An 18,714-nucleotide genomic window follows, 5' to 3' on the forward strand; every position below is an offset into this window, starting at 1 on the left:
GCAGGGCGCTCTCTGCCTCCTTAAGCGCTGCCTTGGAAGCAGCCCACGCTGGGCTGTTTCTCAGGGCAGCTATTGTGCTCTGCCCTTCTTTGCAGTGGAGGAGATTGAACAGATGAACAGCCTGTTCCAGCAAAAGCAGCGCGAGCTGGTGCTGGCCGTGTCCAAAGTGGAGGAGCTCACCAGGCAACTGGAGATGCTGAAGAACGGCAGGATTGATGGTTACCACGACAACCAGTCGGCTGTAGCTGAGCTCGACCGCCTCTACAAGGAGCTGCAGGTAACGGGAGGCCAGCCTGTGACCCTCAGCTCTTCTGGGCTCGGAGTTGGTTGGGTTGTTTCTTACCTCGTTGGAAAGAAATCCTGTTGCTCGTGTTCCTGCCAAGGCTGTGTGTGACAGCCTGCATGCTGGATAGTTGTGCTAGGTTTAAGGTAAAGAGGGGAAGGAGCACACTCTGTCTGTACCTTTCCTTTCTGCAAGATTTGGAGACTAACCAAAGTTTTCTCCGGAGGGAAAACATGACTTGACTTTTTAGAAGGCTTTTCTCTTTCCAACCGTTTCCTGTCCCCGATCCTGAAAGTGAATTTGTTTTTATTTTGGTTGTTTTCCCCTCCTCCCCCACTGCTTTGTGAATTTATTCAGTTGAGGAACAAACTGAACCAGGAGCAGAATGCCAAGCTGCAGCAACAGAGGGAGTGTTTGAACAAGCGCAACTTGGAGGTGGCAGTCATGGATAAGCGTGTTAATGAGCTGCGCGAGCGGCTGTGGAAGAAAAAGGCAGCTCTGCAGCAGAAAGAGAATGTACCAGTAAGTGGGGGCTACTTCATAACTAAAACATTAACTCTGTGTCTTGTCTGTACAGCCTGAAGTAAAAACTTGCTTGGGGGGAGGGCTGTTGAGATGCTAGACTTGTTGTCTTTATCCATATGTAGTGGAAGTCTTGTATTATTAAAGTCCTTTTCGTGGTACATTAGTGTTAACCTACTTTTTGCAGACAAGAAGTCTTATGTTGTCGAGGAATTTTATTTTAGAATTTTTTTTTTGCTATTACTACCTCAGCTTTATAGTTCTCAGAGCTGTTTCAAATAGCACTTTTGATATTGGAATATCATTTGCTACTTGTTTTATTCATTTTTACTTCTTTTTTAAACTCTGTGAATGGACACTGCAGAATAAAATTCTTTATATTTTCTTCTTTTTTTTTTTGTTTTTCCCCAAGGTTTCTTCAGATGGGAATTTACCACAGCCAGTGGCTTCTGCTCCAAGCCGAGTGGCAGCAGTAGGTCCTTATATCCAGTCCTCTACTATGCCACGTATTGCTTCCAGACCTGAGCTTTTGGTGAAGCCAGCATTTTCAGATGGGACACAAGCTTTGCAGGTACCTGATGGGCCACTGAAAACACAAACACTGCCCAATATGAGAGCTGGGAACAGTTCACAAGCTAAAGCTCCTGCAGGTAATAGCTTACAATTAATATTTTTATGTCCAGACATGTTTTGTTTTCTTACCTAACAGATCAGTTTTGATGCTTTTTCTTTTTTTAAAGCAAAGTGTTATTTGAGATGCCAGTATTGCTACTTGCCATTTTTTCTGCACCAGTGAATATATTTTATAAGCACTGAGGTTCTATGTTAAAAATGATTCAGTGTTAAAAATGAAGTAAATCTATCAGTGAGCACTTTGAGTTGTTACACAGTGTGGACTATAGGAGGACTTTTCTGTGAAGTGTATATTTATTTTAAAGTTCTCCTGAGAGCTATCCAACAGTGTGTTTTGAGTTTCTAGAGGCAATTCCAGTACATACCTGGTGCCTGGATTTGAAAACTGGCAATGCCAAGTTTTCTGATTGTGCATTTTGGAAATTACACATGTAAAGGATTAACCAACATGACAAATTTCACAAAGGAGGTGGTTGCTTGTAGCACAGAAATAGCAGTGAAGTTACTGCCTTGCTGGAGAGTGAGGTTTGGCCTCTCCTACTTGAAGAGTTAATGGAGATTTGTTGGCTTCTCTCTGTGGCTTTCTGCTTTGAGAGACAGTTCAGTTCAGTAAGAGAAGTCTAAAGAAACTTTTAGAGAGTTGTAAACATCTCTTCTGTGCTGTCCTGGGAGAAGACTCCCTTTTCAGCTGGGAGAGAAGAGAAACACTGATCTTCCCAAAAGCAAGAAATGGAGACTGAGCTTGCAGAATAGTTCTGTTTATTTTCTATCTCCCTCCCTCCATCTCCAATTCTGGCAGATACTGAAGTGAACATTGCACAGAAGCAGTTCCAAGTGTCTCTTGTTGTATTGGAGAATGGAGAATTGTTTCTTTTTATTTGGTTTGCGCATCCTAAAAGTACTGGAGTGGCATTTAAGCTCTAGACCACACAAAATTTGAATTTTTGCTAGAGAAATGCGTGGTGGTTAGCTGTTTGAATGAAAATATCACTTCTTATTTTTTTAGCATTTGGACAAAAGGACTGTTTTCCTAAAGAGAGTTTTTGGTACTTTGTCAGTATGAAATTTTCTGCCGCTGCTTATTATTACTGTTTGAATTTAACATTACTTAGGTTATTGAGAATTTAGTAGAGAGAATTTGGTGAAATACTTAATAGGAGTTTGCAAGCATTTTTTTAGTGGTTTTTGCAGATCTCTACTCCAGTAAATGTAAAGATAGTAAATCTTTAATGCAGACCCTATATGCACATTAAACACACAGATGAATTTTCTCCTGTTTTGGCTATCCCTGGCAGAGTCTGTCTATGCTTTAAAGCATCATGTTTTTCTTTGCACAATATATCTTTTTTATACTTAACATTGTATCACTTTTAACTTATCACAGATACTCAAGGAAAGTTTCCTACTAACTGGAAATAAGCCAATCTAGACCTACTAACTGGAAATAAGCCAATCTAGAGAAGTTTCTCTATTGAATGCTTTAAGTGCAGATGTGTGCTATGACAAAGAGTTTTGCTGCTGCTTTTGGTAGTCGTTCTTCAGCTTAATTTGCATTCTCTTTTTAAAACAAACAAATGAAAATCTCTAATGATAGGTTTTATAGCAGTTAACCTCTCTGTGATACTTTTACATTGGCTAGACCTGACTCTTACAGAAAAAAACCTATTTGCAATAAGTCAGTAAAAACTACTGTTCTAGCTTAATCTGTTCCACTTAATCTCGCCTAGGTCCTGTGGTCCCCAATGCAAAACCTTCCCCATCTGCTCCTGACTGGAGTAGTTCAAATACAGACAATCATATTAATCAAGGATCAGCCTTGACTTCAGGAAAAGGAATTGTGACAAGTGAAGGACAAGGTATGTTCTTGTGTGCTTGGCCAATCTTAAAATTCGGAGAATCTAGTTGATGATACCTCTCTTCTAAATGCTTCAGTAAATAATTGAGAATTCATTTGAAAGCACAAAAAAAAAAAAAAATCAAAGAATATTGCTATGGTGTTGCAGGGTTTTTAAGAAGAAAGAAACCAAACCCACAACTTGCATCAGGTGGTGAGGAAGATCCTAGTTCCTTCTTACATGCCCCTGTTGAATTTGCATAATACAGCATTTGACAGGCCCAGGAGCCCTTAGTGCAGAGATGGGATGGATGCAAAAACCATCCCCTGCATACACTGTGGTAAATATTGCACACAGCAGTACAGGAAAGCAGGACAACCCCGATGATGGGGAGAAATGACAAGGAGGACTCCATCTTATCAGAAGACTAATGAATTACTTTATTATACTATATTCTTCTATATTATATTACATCTATATTACACTGAATCTGCCAAGCACTCAACTGCACTGCATCTCGTGACTGTCAGCTGACAGTCCCAACACACACACGGATTCAATTGGTCTGTGAATCAAAACACTCACACCAGAATCCAATTAAGCAAATTCCTTCAGGTAAACAATCTTCCTCAATGCATTCCACTTGTTCCAAAACACAGGAGCAGTAAATGAGATGAGAATTGTTTTTTCTTTCTCTGAAGTTCAGAGAATGTGAATCCCAGAAATATCCTTGGGAAGTTGTGCCTTGCTTTTCTCTGTGAAGAGAAATGTGGCTGCACAGCAGGACTCTCACCCCTACAATTGTGCCATCCCTTTTGAAAGTTGTCTCCTCTCTCTTCAAAAACAGCTGAAGGAGAAGCTCTTTTACGAGACAGAGAGAAGAAGGTGCGTCCCTTCTCCATGTTTGACTCTGTGGAGCAGTCTGCTGGGCTGGGCACTCTGAGGAAGAACCAGAGCAGTGAGGATCTCCTGCGGGAGGCACAGGTACACAGGGTTCTGCTGCTTCCCATCTGCCAGGCCTTACCCACAGCTCTTCTCATGGGGCTGGTAGAAAGTTCTGAGAAGTTGTGAGGCCAGCTTTTAAAAGACTGCTTCTGAGAAAAAAAACCCTCTTAGGCTTTTAGTGGCAGTTGGAAACTCCAAATCATTCTCTGCAGTCACTGTGGTGGGAATCTATGGCTGTGTTACTTGTACCAGTGTGGTTTTTTTCCCCCAAAGATACAAAGAGGCATTTGCATGTTTGTTTGGTTTTTTCCCAAAATCATCTACGTACTTGTTTCACTCTTTAATGCAACAGCGTCCTTCAGATGTTTGACAGCAGTAAAACTTCCCACCTAAATTTTGGCATGAGGACGCAGTTTGATCAGGTAGGGGTGCACTAGCCTACAGCTGGGCATGACAGGTGCTTTGTTGGAGAGCAGCCTCTTGCCAACTGAGTGTCTGATATCTCCAGAGAAATTACTGTGCCCTGTCATTGCTCCTGTTTTAAAACATAGCTGTTACAGAAGAATTAAAGAGAGTAGGCTCCAAGTACTTAAAAACATCAGTGATGTCAAAAAGTTTCAAGCAGTTTCTTCCTAGTTTCAATGATGTTGTAACAGCTGTAGTAGACGTAAGATACTGTGTCATACTTTGAGGCTCTTTGGTCCTTCATAGCAGAACTCCTAAATCATTTTTTGTTTTACTGTTTTACATTAATGATTGTTTTTGTCTTTCAGACAACCAATAAAAATGTAACCAAGGTGCCACCACCTGTCCCCACTAAACCAAAACAGATCAACTTGCCTTACTTTGGTCAAGCCAGTCACCTTCAACCTGCTGATACAAAGCTGGATGGAAACCTTCAGAAGCTGCCTTTGGCTATTGCAGCTGTGGGGAACAAGCAAAAACCAGTGGCACAGCAGCCTTCTCATCCTTCTCAGCAGATACAGCAAAGAATTTCAGTACCTCCTGCAGGTTCTTCCTCTAGCCAGGATCAAATTCTTCCTTCCTCCAAACAGGAGAGTCCCCCAGCAGCAGCTGTGAGACCTTTTACTCCTCAGCCATCCAAAGAGACTTCACTGCCACCATTTCGAAAGCCTCAGACTGTGGCTGCAAGTTCCATTTATAGCATGTACACCCAACAGCAGACTCCTGGGAAGAACTTCCAGCAGGCAGTGCAGAGTGCTTTGACGAGGGCACAGACCAGAGGACCACACTTCCCAAGTGGTAAGCATGTGGCTCTCTCCCTCTCTTCTGCCTGATAAACCTCAGATAGATGTTCTTTCCACCTGGTCTGTGGGTATGAAGCTGTTCTTCAGGGGAGTTAAGTGGGTGAGGGCAGCTGTAAGAATCTTGGGTGGATCTTCCATGCTGTGTGAGAGTGTTAACAAGAAGTGCAGAATGTGTGTCTTGGGTTTGCAAGATAACTAATGGTAGATCTGGTTACCAGATCGGTTCTGCTCAGTTTTTTGTATTCTGCTTCTCTGCTCTACATAAAGAATACACAGCCCGATTCAACTTTCTTTGTTGTTGTTCTCTTGTTGATCAAATACTCAACCCCGACCCCTCTCTGAACTGCTCCACAGTGTACGGCAAGCCCGTGATGGCAGGAGCTGGCGTGCAGAACCAGCTGCCGCAGACAGAGAACATCTACTCCAACCTCCAGGGCAAGCCAGGCAGCCCAGAGCCCGAGATGGAAACAGCAGCCTCTGCTCAGGAGAACCACGAAGCAGAGAGGATCCCCCGTCCCCTGAGCCCCACCAAGCTGCTGCCCTTCCTGTCCAACCCCTACCGCAACCAGAGCGACGCCGACCTGGAGGCGCTGCGCAAGAAGCTGTCCAACGCGCCCCGGCCGCTGAAGAAGCGCAGCTCTATCACTGAGCCAGAGGGGCCCAACGGCCCCAACATCCAGAAGCTGCTCTATCAGAGGACCACGCTGGCTGCCATGGAGACTATCTCAGCTCCCTCGCATCCCTCCAAACAGACGGCGTCAGCTGCCAGTCCTGAAAGCCCGGTGGAGATCCCAAATCCCTATCTAAGCACGGAGGCAGAAAAAGAAACGGCTGCGTCCATGCCAGAAGCTGCTATTGCTGAGGAGACAGAAAGCACAGCAGCAGAGCAGAGTGAAGCTGCTCTTCCCCCTGTACCTTTGGACCCTGTACCTGAAGCTGTGTCAGACAGCGATGAACTCACGCAGCCCAAACCAGAAGAGCCAAACCTGGAAGCTCCACTGCCCCTGGAGGTGTACATGGAAGAATATCCTCCATACCCACCACCTCCCTATCCATCAGGGGAACCAGAAAGTTTGGGAGAGGACTCCTTCAGTATGAGGCCTCCTGAAGTTACTGGACAGTTTTCCTTGCCTCCTGTAAGTATTAGCTGACAGCTGGGGTGCCCTGTCAATAAACCATCTCAAGTGCTGCCATAAACCCTGTGTAGTGTGTTGTAGAGCTCAGGCAGATGTGGGAGAGCAGTCACACAGTCTAGAAGTCTCTCTGTTGGTATCAGTTCTATTTGTGTGATGCTCTTATCTCCAGACAGTAATGAAAAGTCTCTCTTGTCCCTAGAATTAGTGACATAAGGAAAAGTTTCAAATGGTACACACAAATAGTAAAACTCTACAGAGCTGTTAAGAATCCTTCCTTCTAGAAGTCTGCCTACATCCAGATTTTACTTCCTTTTTAAGAAAAATTAAAGCTGATTTTTTTTTTTTCCCTTGAGGTACAGATAGAGATTTCACAAGCATTTCCCACTATTGCTAGTGTGAGCTGGGGACTAATTTTCCTAATCCTGGATTGTATTTGTTTATCTGAAAGTGCCTTTCTTGAAAAATATGTAGGAACAGACTTCTTTGGTTTCTATCTAAAAAACTCATTTGTAGATATCAGCTGTTTGTACTTCTTCTACTGAATGTTTCCTGAATTTCTTTGAAATCTGATTTACCATCAGTCTACTCTCAAGTTGCAGCAAAATGGAGTCTCTTGGGGCTGGGAGGAGGCAGCATTTTTACTATTTTATTTTGCAAGTTGTATCTGTGTGAGGGATGATGTTATCTCACTGTTGCAGAACAGAAATGCTTAATGTTTTTGGTTTCTCAAAGACTTTCTTTAAAAACCTATCAAGAGTAGAGTTTTGATAACAGTTTTCATAACCTGATACATGAAAGTGTTTTTTTCCTCTATTACTTCAGTGCAGAGGAGTTAAAACATTTAAATTTCTTTTTTAGCCTTGTAATTTGTGCATGGAGTAGACATTTCGTGTGTTCATGCTTTAAAGATGTCGTTCTCGCTCCCTTTTACAAGCAAGCTTGAGTGGTAGGATTTCCTGAATTGTGAGAACTCACTTCTGCTTGGTTTTGTAGTAATTCTGCCATGATGAGAAGAAACCAGCCCAACTTCTTGATTTCATATTTAAATCTGTGGGTTGTTCTGCCAGGTTCACTCTTGGAAAAGCCTCTACTTTTGATATTACATACAAATCTACAGGCAGAAGAGCATTTTCATGGGAATCTCTGCTTAAATATCTTATCTCTACATGCCTGCTCTTGCAGAATATGAGTCAGTTCTATTCATCTTTGCCTGGACATCTGTCAGAAATTTACATACCCTCGTGAATGGTCTTATTGCTGCTGCCCGGGCAGCTGGGCTGAGCACTGAGCTAATGTAGTGGGTACAAACTCAGCTATAGAAATACTCGGGAATCAATGGGAGCATCCAGAGCAATTCTGCACTTGGTTCTGTATTTTCCCAAAACCATTTTCCATCACTGTTTGCTCCTGCTAATCTCTGGTATACTTACAAAAATGTTAGGAACTTCAGATCAGCACTTATATTAGTGTACTTTGTGGAGTGTGCTGCTTGGTTTGTCTAACAGCTATGAGAGTTAATGGTGAAATTGTCTAAAAAACAACAAAAAAAATTGCATATTTTCCTGATCTTTGGTAGTTTTGCTACTTTGTTGATGTTTGATCAAGGTAGCTTCTGTATGAGAGTTGAATAATTACCTTGTCCAGATATAAAGGCAGAGATCTATCATAACATGCTTAACCTAATATATTCACAATGTGTTTGGGGGTTGGTAAAAAATACTATAAATTTCCTATTAAACACATTTCTAGTTGGTCATTTCTGCTGTCATTCCCAAATTAGCACTTTTGCATTCATCATCTTTCCAGGAAAAAAAGTGCCTGTAACTTGTGTCACCTTTTCACAGGGGAAGAGGACAAACTTGCGTAAGACTGGCTCCGAAAGGATTGGCCATGGAATGAGAGTGAAATTCAATCCCTTGGCGCTGCTTCTGGATTCATCTTTGGAGGGGGAGTTTGACCTCGTGCAGAGAATAATTTATGAGGTACAAATGCTAATTTGTAAGACAAGGAATTTCAATCCTGGTTGAAACTGGGAAGTCATAGCTTTTCTGGACTAGTGCAGAACATAGACCTGTTCTTGAGGAGATTAAATCCTAGCAGGTTCTAAGTGTTCATACTTGGAGGCTGATTTTAAGTTAGTTAAATCCACAGTGGATTTTTAGCATCAAGACTATTAATTTGCGGGACACCTTTTGCTCATTTTTAGGTAGGGTTTCATTCCCTTCTGGCCTGTTATCAGATAATTTGGTAGTCCAAATCCATGTGAACTTTGCTCACAGTTAATTAAACATAAATCAGAAATTTATTGAAAGTACTTCTAGTAAGCTGCCAAGATCCTGTTTCTCTGAACCACACTGTTAAAGGGAGACTGCAAGCCTAAATATGAATCTTGGTGCAAAGTGGGTAGTGAATGTAGTCTTCTTGCTTATGTCCTTCCTAGAAATACGTCACAAACTCATATTTCAGAACAATACAACTGATTTTTGTATGAGAAGAGATGTTTATTCCAGAGAGTTTCACCTGAATGTGATTGTTCCCTTCTGGCTGGCCAGGTGGAAGATCCTAGCATGCCCAATGATGAAGGAATTACTGCTCTGCACAACGCTGTGTGTGCCGGGCACACGGAAATCGTGAAGTTCCTGGTGCAGTTTGGGGTGAACGTGAACGCTGCAGACAGCGATGGATGGTGAGGCTTTCATTAAATGACTCCATATGGATGTTCTGCACTAGAGTCAGGACTTGGGAGCTGCTGCAGGTCCCTCAGAATGTCCCTTGCTTTTCTCCTGTGGAGCTGGCAATGAGTTATATTTCCAAAGCAAAGCACCAGCAGTTCTCTGTGGGGCATCATATCGGACAGTGCAGATGGGAAAATAGGGAAATTAAAGCAATATTCCCTGTGTGAAAAAAACCATTGTAGGGGTGGACACAGTTGTCAGGAAATTGCTCTGTTTCTTTGAGACATTGAAGACAGCTTATAATGAGCCTTATGCTGAAATTCCCAATACCTTCTGTGAGATAATCTATAATTTACCTGTGCTCTGGGCAGTATCTAGCCTGACAAACTCTCCCCAGTTCTTTGTCCAATAATCAGCCAACTTGAAACCAAAATAAAGTGGAAAACCATAACCTTCAAACAAGGCCTGCAGCTGATAATGTGTTACAAATCCTTTTTACAAATAACTGGGGAGATTATTTATGGAAGGCTGGTGCAGGGGGTAGTGATTTTACTGTTATTTCTGCCTATAACAGAAGTGCCTGAGGCCTAAAACTGAATAAAGATGCTTGTGCTCCCTCGACCTGAGGGATTATCACAATTACATGCACTTGTCACAAAGTCAAATCTTGAAGTAATTATCTAGATTGTAAGAGGCATGATGGCAGGAAGATTTCTGAGTGGGTTTTCAGTATTGATTAATTGTTGAATTTTTAGTGCCTTAATGAATGTTCCTAAAATGTTAATGGATTACAGAAAGGTAGAATAACTGGAGATATGTATGGAAACTTAGCTTCAAGCAGCTCTCAGTAGCTCCTGTTGCCCGTGAAAGTGATTGCTCTTGACGTGCTGAGTTAGGTGCTGTGCTGGGCAGGGCTGATTACCCAGGTCCTGCAGGCTGGGATGCTGTTTGCTCCCAGGGCTCTGTGAGCACTCTGTGAGCACTGGGAGTGAAGTGCCATCCTTCTGTGCTTGCCTTGCAGGACCCCTCTGCACTGTGCAGCATCCTGCAATAACGTGCAGGTGTGCAAGTTCCTGGTGGAGTCGGGGGCAGCTGTGTTTGCCATGACCTACAGCGACATGCAGACAGCTGCGGACAAGTGCGAGGAGATGGAGGAGGGCTACACACAGTGCTCCCAGTTCCTGTATGGTGAGTATCATCCCGAGCCCTGGAGCACACCAGGGGCTCCCCTGCTACCTCTGACTTCATTTGTGCATGAGGAGGGGTGAGTTACACACTCAGGTTAGGTGCCTGTGCCTCTTGGAAAGAGAGAGGTTTTCACCAGCTTGCTGAGTTCCATCGAGATTAACTTAGTAATGCTCATCCTGTGGAGGAGAGCTTAGTAACAAAAGGTTTCTTTATATTAAAAGCTTTGACTGAAGCATGTGCGTTGACAGATACACCAGTTAGGTGAATCTTGCCACATAAGAACTTCTTTATATGAAAACAAAAGTGGTATGGATATGTCAGTAGGCAGTCCATAGGTGTTACCTGGTATCTTGAAATGAGTGTTTCCTAATGTGTGCCTTAGAAGCAGAAAAGGTACTGCCAAGTTCCTGCCTTGGTGGCAGGAACTTTGACTTTAGTAAACTGGCAGTAAATTTGACTGAATTTACTGACTGAATTTGACTTTACCTTCCTGACTTTTTTCTTCACTTGCATTTGAAAAGAAATCCCATATTAAGTTTAGATTTTATTCAAATACTAAGGCTACAGAGATACTATCTTTGAATGGAGAAAACGAATTCCCCCTAGGGTGTGATGAGTGTTAGTCAGGGAGGTTTTACATTACTTTACTGTATGTTTTGTGTGTAATGAGGTTTTAAATTACTTTTCTCTGTTTTGTATGTAGCTCATGTCCCCTAGGCACACACCAGCTGGTGTGTCATCTCTCTGCAAGAGGTTAGAGTAACAGCAATGTAACACAGCAGAAAAAGCTGTAAAACTGCCTTTCTGCTTTTGTGGCACAGCCGAGAGCCGAGTTTCTCTAAGCTGCTCCTAAGCCAGGAGATTTCAAACCAGTCTGTCCAGCTGTCCTCACTAAGCTTGAAAACCGTGTCTTTGGTGCCAAATATATAGTTTGCTCTGTAAAGGGAGGAAGCCTTTTTAACTGGCATAAAAATTTGTAGGCTAAGCAAAATTCCATTTGGTTTTGTATCCAGACTCCAAGGGAGGTCATCAACACCAAATACCCAAGGAAGATTGTAGGATTAGATAAAAAATACTTGTCTGATATTTTAAACTGGTTTTGACTCAGACATGAATTAAGAGATGGGAGATGGTATATTTGTGTTGAACAGCTCTTGAGGGATTTTTTTTCAGGAATTTATCAAATTCTTAGATTCAGATAAACTGCCCCATGAGATCCTGTGGAAAGGAGGTCCATGGTCTCATTATATACAGCATGAAGAAATCCATTCTTTTTATTTGTGGGTTTTTTTTATGACCTGCCATCCAATGATTTCACTTGATACTCTGTTTTTTGTTGAATTTGAGATCTTTTTGTGTTATGAGATACTTTTTGATGGGTCCTGAAAGGAATGTAAGGCTTTGGCCTATTAAATTTGACCAATTTTTCCAGATTGAAAACACTGAAACTATCTCTTGGTGGTATTGGCTGTTCAGCTACCAAAGCTCCTTATTTGTTTCATCAGAAATTAGTCCTACTGCTAAGACTCGTTCTGCTTGCCTGTAGTTACTGTAATTATTTCCTGCCTAAAACTGCTTCTGTAAAAGAAGTTTGGGAATGTGTATCTGTTTCCAGAACTGCACTAAAACCTGGCTCTCTCTAAACTCATTATTAAGCTAATAAACTCTGATGTAATTCATTGCTTCACCTAATCTTTTTTGTTGCAAATTATGTCCAATATCAAGTAAGAGGTACAGGTAGGTTTAAATAAAACCAATCATGCTTTTGCATTGATTAAATTACATGTCTGATGCTGCTGAAGTATGGAAATTTTCACTTTCTTAAATGTAATGCCTGTGCTGGCTCTGTCCACCCCAGTACCCTGGTGTGACTAGAAACACCCCTTTAGGACGCCACATGCATTGTGTGAATCTTCTTTGTCTGCTTTGATGCTCGGTGCTCAATCTTCCCTTCCCTGAGTGCAGAGCACAGCTTTGGCCAAACCTCTAATTGTACCAAATGCAAAGCAAGGGAAGATTTTCTCTGAGCAGAGCTTATCATGCACCGGGAGTAATTTAATGTTATGTGCTGAGCTGGTGTGCAGAAGTGAAGAACTTGATTGGAGCAGGTGCTTCCTTTAGCAGATGTAAGTGGTAATAGGTATGTGATGGAAAGGGAAAGGATGAGTTTTGTGATACAGTGTGCAGCATACTCTCTGCTCCTGAAAGCACCAAAACCAACCAAAAAAAAAATCACAGTAGAATTCAGTATTTTAAAATAATTACCCAAGAGAAAATCAACTGGAATACAAACTAAGATACCTTTTCCAATTTTCTGCATAGAGGCCGAGGAAATGGGTACAGAAAGAAGAGTATCATCTCTGGCTACAGCTGTAAAATGAGCAATTATTTAGTTAATAGTTATTAATATTAATAATTTAGTTAATACAATAGTTAATAGTTATTAATAGTTATTAATATCATTTAATTTATTAAATAATAAATTAATTTATTAATTTAATAAATAACAATTAAATAATAATTAATTTATTGTTTATTAATAGTTATTAATATTAATAATTTAGTTAATTAGTTATTCTGAATAACCCTGCAGGGTGCATGTGTGTACTCCAAAACACCTTGGTCCAGAAATAATTTAACAGAATTGTGTTTCTGAAGGCAGTGTTTAAAACAAGAAAAAAAAAAGCGTTAGAAATTAAGAACTGCTGAGATAACCAAAACCAGCTGCACAGTAGCGGGCAAATCTCTCAGGTACAGGGCTGAGATGCAACTTGCTTTAAAGTTCTGAAATAAAACAACCCAGGTGGCAAATGACACCACAAGCATCAAAATGACAGTGGTGGTCAACCCAAGCAGGTATTGCTATCTCTCTGTGACAGAAGGAGATTACTATTGCACTAAGAGTACAAAAAGTGTTTCTTGCTTATCACTTGTGTCTAGAGAGCGTGGATATTGTATTTGCTGAGTGCCCCATGGCAGGAAGGAAAGGAATGATGAATCTGACTCCTTGTTCTCAGAAGGCTAATTTATTATTTTATGATACTATATTATATTAAAGAATGCTGTACGAAAGAATACAGAAAGGATACTTACAGAAGGCTAAAAGATAATAATGAGAACTCGTGACTCTTTCCAGAGCCTCAACACAGTTTGACCCTGATTGGCCAAAGAGTCAAAAAATTCACATGAAACCAATGAAACAATCACCTGTTGGTAAACAATCTCCAAACACATTCCAAAGGAGCAAAAAACAGGAGAAGCAAATGAGATAAGAATTGTTTTCATTTTTCTCTGAGGCTTCTCAGCTTCTCAGAAGAAATGTCCTGGGTGAAGGGATTTTTCAGAAAATATGAATGTGACACATGGACACAAAAATATAACCTTTTATCAGTCAATGCTGCTCTCCCCATTTGCCTTGTATTTTTTGAGCATGCTTAAGGATGGAATCTGTCTGCTGTAAGTAACTCCACAAAGGCACTTCTTCCAGGGCCAACTCTGAGTAGGCAATATGATGCCAAGTCGGTAGGAATTTTGGGGTTTTTTTCCCCCAAAATGTCTTCCAGTAAGAATAAAGGAATTTTCCCTCTTGTTGTCCTTTTTATTTATATCTTTTCTTCTCAGCTGAGCCACTTTGTGTTTGCAATGTTGCAGGAGTGCAGGAGAAGATGGGCATCATGAACAAAGGAGTGATTTATGGGCTGTGGGATTACGAGGCTCAGAACGACGACGAGCTGTCCATGAAGGAAGGAGACTGCATGACGATCCTGCGCCGTGAGGATGAGGAGGAGATCGAGTGGTGGTGGGCACGGCTCAATGACAAGGAAGGCTATGTGCCCAGAAACCTGCTAGGGGTGAGTCCTGGCTGCTTCCAGAGCCAAAAAAACCCCACCCCAGGATGTGGAGTGTACACAGCATTGTGTTCTCCTTGGATCTCTTGGGTTGAGGTGCAGTTTCAAGAGTCAAGAGGAAGGAGGTGAAATTCTCCATCTTTATTTAGGGAGTTGAATGCCTTGGCAGAGTGGGTTAACAGCCTCTGTTTAAGATATTTAACACAGATTAATGGGTGCTATAGGAATGTGCCCCCTGTTGACTGACAAAACTATACTTTGTCTCCTTAAAAAGGAAAAAAAGCCCAGAAGTTTCCTCAATTAGCAAAAAAGACACCTCATAGGACCTGGGGGACTTCACCTCAAACTTAAGGATGGCCAATTGGACAAGAGCAAAAAAGTCCAGCCTGAGCAATTTACTAGAAAAAGAAGAGAACAAAGAAACTAATGGCTTTTGTGAGGTGTTTTACCAGGAGCAAGAACCTCTTGCACCTGGCTCAGTTTTTCTCTGTAGAGTTTTGTTATTTTGCCTTTTATTAAAACTTTAGTGATTCCAACACCACCACAAAAGCCATCCTCTGATTTTATGCCTTCTAAGGTAGCTGAGCTATCTTGGATGTGATAAAAATCTCCGAGAGCTTATGAGACCTGGCTCGGGGAGACCATATATCAGGGTGTCCATAAGAACAACATGTATCACCACCCTGCTATTCACAGCAGGCCCTAATACCAACCTTGTCTCACCATCTTAGAGAAAAAAAACACCCCTTTTATCCAAACATGACGTGTGAATAAGGCTTTCTTCAGCATGTTCTCAGGCACATGGGGTGATTTTAGGTCTCTCTTGTGTAGGCCCAGGAGCTGAACTCAGTGATTCCTTGGGGGTCCCTTCCAACTCAGGGTATTTTTGACTTTTTGAGAATTTTTCCCATTTCAAAAAAGTGATGTACTGGCACAAAGGGCCTTCAGAACTGAAACTTGCATGAAGAGTGAGTCATGAGTCCTTCTCTGTGTACACAGGGCACCTTTTGATCCAAGGAGATAAACACTGCAAAAATCTAGGTTATCTTTTTTTTTTTTAGTGTTGGATAACAGATTACATTGCTCAGTAAAGGCAGATCTTTGTTTTCTCCTATGCTTTTAAAGTAACATTTAACTATATCTCTAAGGCCTTGTATGAATGGCCTCTCCTTCTCTCATCACCTTTTGCATTTCCTTTTATTAAAAAACAAGAGTGTACAAATAAGATACTTTCAATTATGTCCCTGTATTTCTCCTCATAGCTGAGTTGCTAGAAGATGATGGCAGATGGACACATATATAAAAATTCCATTAAGCTTTTTTCTGCAATTCTAGTTGCCCTGGTGCTGGAGATAAGAGGTTCTCCAAGATTAACCACTGTGAATTTTAGCTGATTGATGTATGATGCTTGAAAGAGGCTGAGCCTTCTTCCTCATGCAGATAATCCTTACTCTTAAACTGTTGGATTTTGCAGAGCAACTCTATCTAATGCAAAATCAGTTTTCATGTCTGTATCATTTCCAGGTCAGGCCTACACACCATGTACTGTAAAATCCTGCCTAACATACTACTCCTGCCCAGTCTTTTCCTCTCCAGAGTAAACATTTCTAAATTGAGAGCAGCCATTAGCCCTGCACAGTAAGGTTAAAATGGCAGCTTTTTGATTTTTGCCTGCCCCCAGGGTGAATCGCAGTGCTTGTTCTTAAGCTTGTGCTTTGAGCCTGAGCACAGGTGTGTAAGAACACAAGGAACATCTGTGCTTCTAGGAAAAAAAAACAAAAACACAAGGCAGCACAGCTTAAACTGGAGATCAAAACTTACCTTTGTAAGCACAACACAATCCCAGCAGAGTCTGTATTTATTAACTGTGACACTCCTGTGTCTGTTCAGTTGTTCTGGTGCTGTCACTGAAATATCCTGTGGTGATTCTCCAAAGCAATTACTGGCCTTTTAATATAGCAGCTGCATTCTAATCTGTGATGTTCACCAAAGAGGAGAACATCTGGTAGATTATTATATTCTTATTTTTATCATAGTTGCTTTATCCTTTTGCAGCCAGGTGCACTGAATAAAAACAAGGATTAAATTATCTGTATCAGTGCTCTACCCTTCTTAGTGACTCCCTGGCTCCCTATGCTAATCAGATGATACTGTCAGGTGCTATGATACTGTAACTGGCTGACTTCATCTCTACGAGTGGTGAAATCACAGCAGGCTCAGACAGACCTTGTGGTGAAGTCATTGGCCTTGTCTTAGTCCCTGGGAAAAGAAGAAAGCCAGAGTCTGGTTAAAGAGAGAGTGGGCAGCTTTGAGGAGAGCTTCAAGCTGTGATGTAGACATGCATTGCCAGTTAGAGCATGGAGCATTCATCTCTCCTACCTGGATGTAGTGTGTCCTGCTATTTTCACATGCCAGTGGCCATGCTTTGCAGAACAGCAGCTGTTCCTTAAGCCCTTCCAAGTGGGAGCCAACAGCTTCCCAGGCATCTTGTCTGTTGCATTTGCTGGGAATGTCCCGACGAAGGCAGGAATGATGAATCTGACTCCATGCTCTCAGAAGGCTAATTTATTATTTTAAGATACTATATTATATTAAAGAATGCTATATTAAACTATACTAAAGAATATAGAAAAGATACTTACAGAAGGCTAAAAAGATAATAATGAAAACCCGTGACTCTCTCCAGAGTCCTGACACAGCTTGGCCCCAGTTGGCCATTGAGTGAAAACAACTCACACCAGAATCCAATGGAACAATCACCAGTTGGGTAAACAATCTCCAAACACATTCCACATGTGAGCACAACACAGGAGAAGCAAATCAGATAAGAATTGTTTTTCTTTTTCTCTGAGGCTTCTCAGCTTCCCAGGAGAAAAAGCCCGGGCAAAGGGATTTTTCAGAGAATGTGAATGCTACACTTGTCCCTGCTGTGTGCTGTCCCAAGCTGTGTCCTGTCAGTTTTCCCTTGCACCCCTGTGTGTGTGACCAGCCCAGGGGCCACAGGCTGCCAGGGACCAGTTTCCTGCTGGGCAGGTCATTCATGGAACCCTCCACTCTCTAAAGCTCTTCCACTCCCATAGTCCTTCTGCAGACAGATGTTTCCAGCTTGGCCAAAGCTATTCTGCCATAAAAGCTGATAGGTGAGAGAAGGCAAACCAGACTTCACCTCTCTGGTCCCATTTATAAAACAGGGAACAATCCCACAGTTCACTGAACACAGAAGTCTCTTGACTTACAAAGCCATGTGCTTTTCCTGGCCCACCCATCTGGGTAGAGTACTCAATTATGTGCTGTTCAATACCTTCCTTTTGTACTGACACAGTTAGTATTTTTTTAAGCTTGCCTAAGACTGCTGAATTCATATTTGTCAGTGCCCTGGGTGTTTTCTATAACCATGCTTTTGCTACTATGGGTTACATTAGAATTGTAGCACCAAAGAGAGGGGTTTTTTGTTCCTTTATTTTTTCTTTTAAAAAAACTAACCTTTTAAAGTACTAAATTTTTAAACCCCATTTCTGTTTTACCCTCAGCTGTATCCAAGGATTAAACCTAGACAAAGAAGCTTGGCATGAAATAGCACAGAAGCCAGATTCTTGAAGTACTAATCACGGATAACTTACAGAAAAAAATGTCCATTTTGTGTTGGTTCCAATATCATGAGACTTATTTCAATGACAATGGTATTTGAAAGCTATGAAAAATGTGCTTTGAAAACAAATGAAGGATTGATGCATTAGCAAATGGATGAGGGCATTGTACAAGATGAAATAATGCTTACAAGCAAATGAAATTCTGCTGCCTTTGGTCGAATCAAGCCATTATGTTCAAGTACCCACCCAGCTGTCTTCAAACATGGCAGAAGAGAGTTTCACTTCTTTTCTGCATTAAATACAAGGACCTTTTGAAATTGCCATTGAAGGAATCATCATGAAACAGACAACTTGGCTTTGTCCAAATTTATCCCGAGGCTTTTTCCAGATGGGAGAAATTGAAGTATGTGCACAGCACCCAACTGCTTATTGCTGGAAGCAGAATGTTTGTTAAAAGGAGCTAAAAAAACTGAAGTGCATCTGAAGAGTGACAACCACATGACCAATCCATTAAGCAATAACTTAAAAAAGCTGTAGCATCTTAGAAATTCTATGTATTCAAAATATCATGTGCTGTAACAGAAATGTAGTTTTAGATTCCTATTTTACAAAGAGCCTCATGTATTTATTGTATTTTGTACTTTAAAGACTAAGTGTAGAAACTTTCTGTAGTCTTTGACAATGTACTTGTTTTTACTCTACTTGTTTACTCCACCATTAAACTTTTGTCTCCTCTTAAGCTTTAACTCTGGGTATTTTAATAGTGATTTTACTAGTAAGACACACTGCTG

The 18,714-nt window shown here is 41.4% G+C and overlaps 1 protein-coding gene across 4 annotated transcripts in view; it reads left to right on the plus strand.

Annotated features, from left to right (window-relative positions):
* Positions 1-18,669, plus strand: part of TP53BP2 (tumor protein p53 binding protein 2) — a 52,742-nt gene extending 34,073 nt beyond the window's left edge. For all 4 annotated transcript variants that reach the window (XM_038131583.1, XM_038131584.1, XM_038131585.1 and 1 more), the window contains 12 exons: positions 96-277; positions 641-805; positions 1,218-1,455; positions 3,166-3,294; positions 4,121-4,257; positions 4,992-5,481; positions 5,841-6,622; positions 8,467-8,604; positions 9,175-9,308; positions 10,319-10,485; positions 14,137-14,336; positions 17,864-18,669. In XM_038131583.1, coding sequence (XP_037987511.1) covers positions 96-277; positions 641-805; positions 1,218-1,455; positions 3,166-3,294; positions 4,121-4,257; positions 4,992-5,481; positions 5,841-6,622; positions 8,467-8,604; positions 9,175-9,308; positions 10,319-10,485; positions 14,137-14,336; positions 17,864-17,905 — 2,804 coding nt within the window. In that variant the 3' untranslated portion in view covers positions 17,906-18,669. The remainder of the gene's footprint in view (positions 1-95; positions 278-640; positions 806-1,217; positions 1,456-3,165; positions 3,295-4,120; positions 4,258-4,991; positions 5,482-5,840; positions 6,623-8,466; positions 8,605-9,174; positions 9,309-10,318; positions 10,486-14,136; positions 14,337-17,863) is intronic.
* Positions 18,670-18,714: the final 45 nt, after the last annotated feature.

Source organism: Motacilla alba, chromosome 3 (assembly GCF_015832195.1).
Source record: "Motacilla alba alba isolate MOTALB_02 chromosome 3, Motacilla_alba_V1.0_pri, whole genome shotgun sequence".
NCBI lineage: Eukaryota > Metazoa > Chordata > Aves > Passeriformes > Motacillidae > Motacilla > Motacilla alba.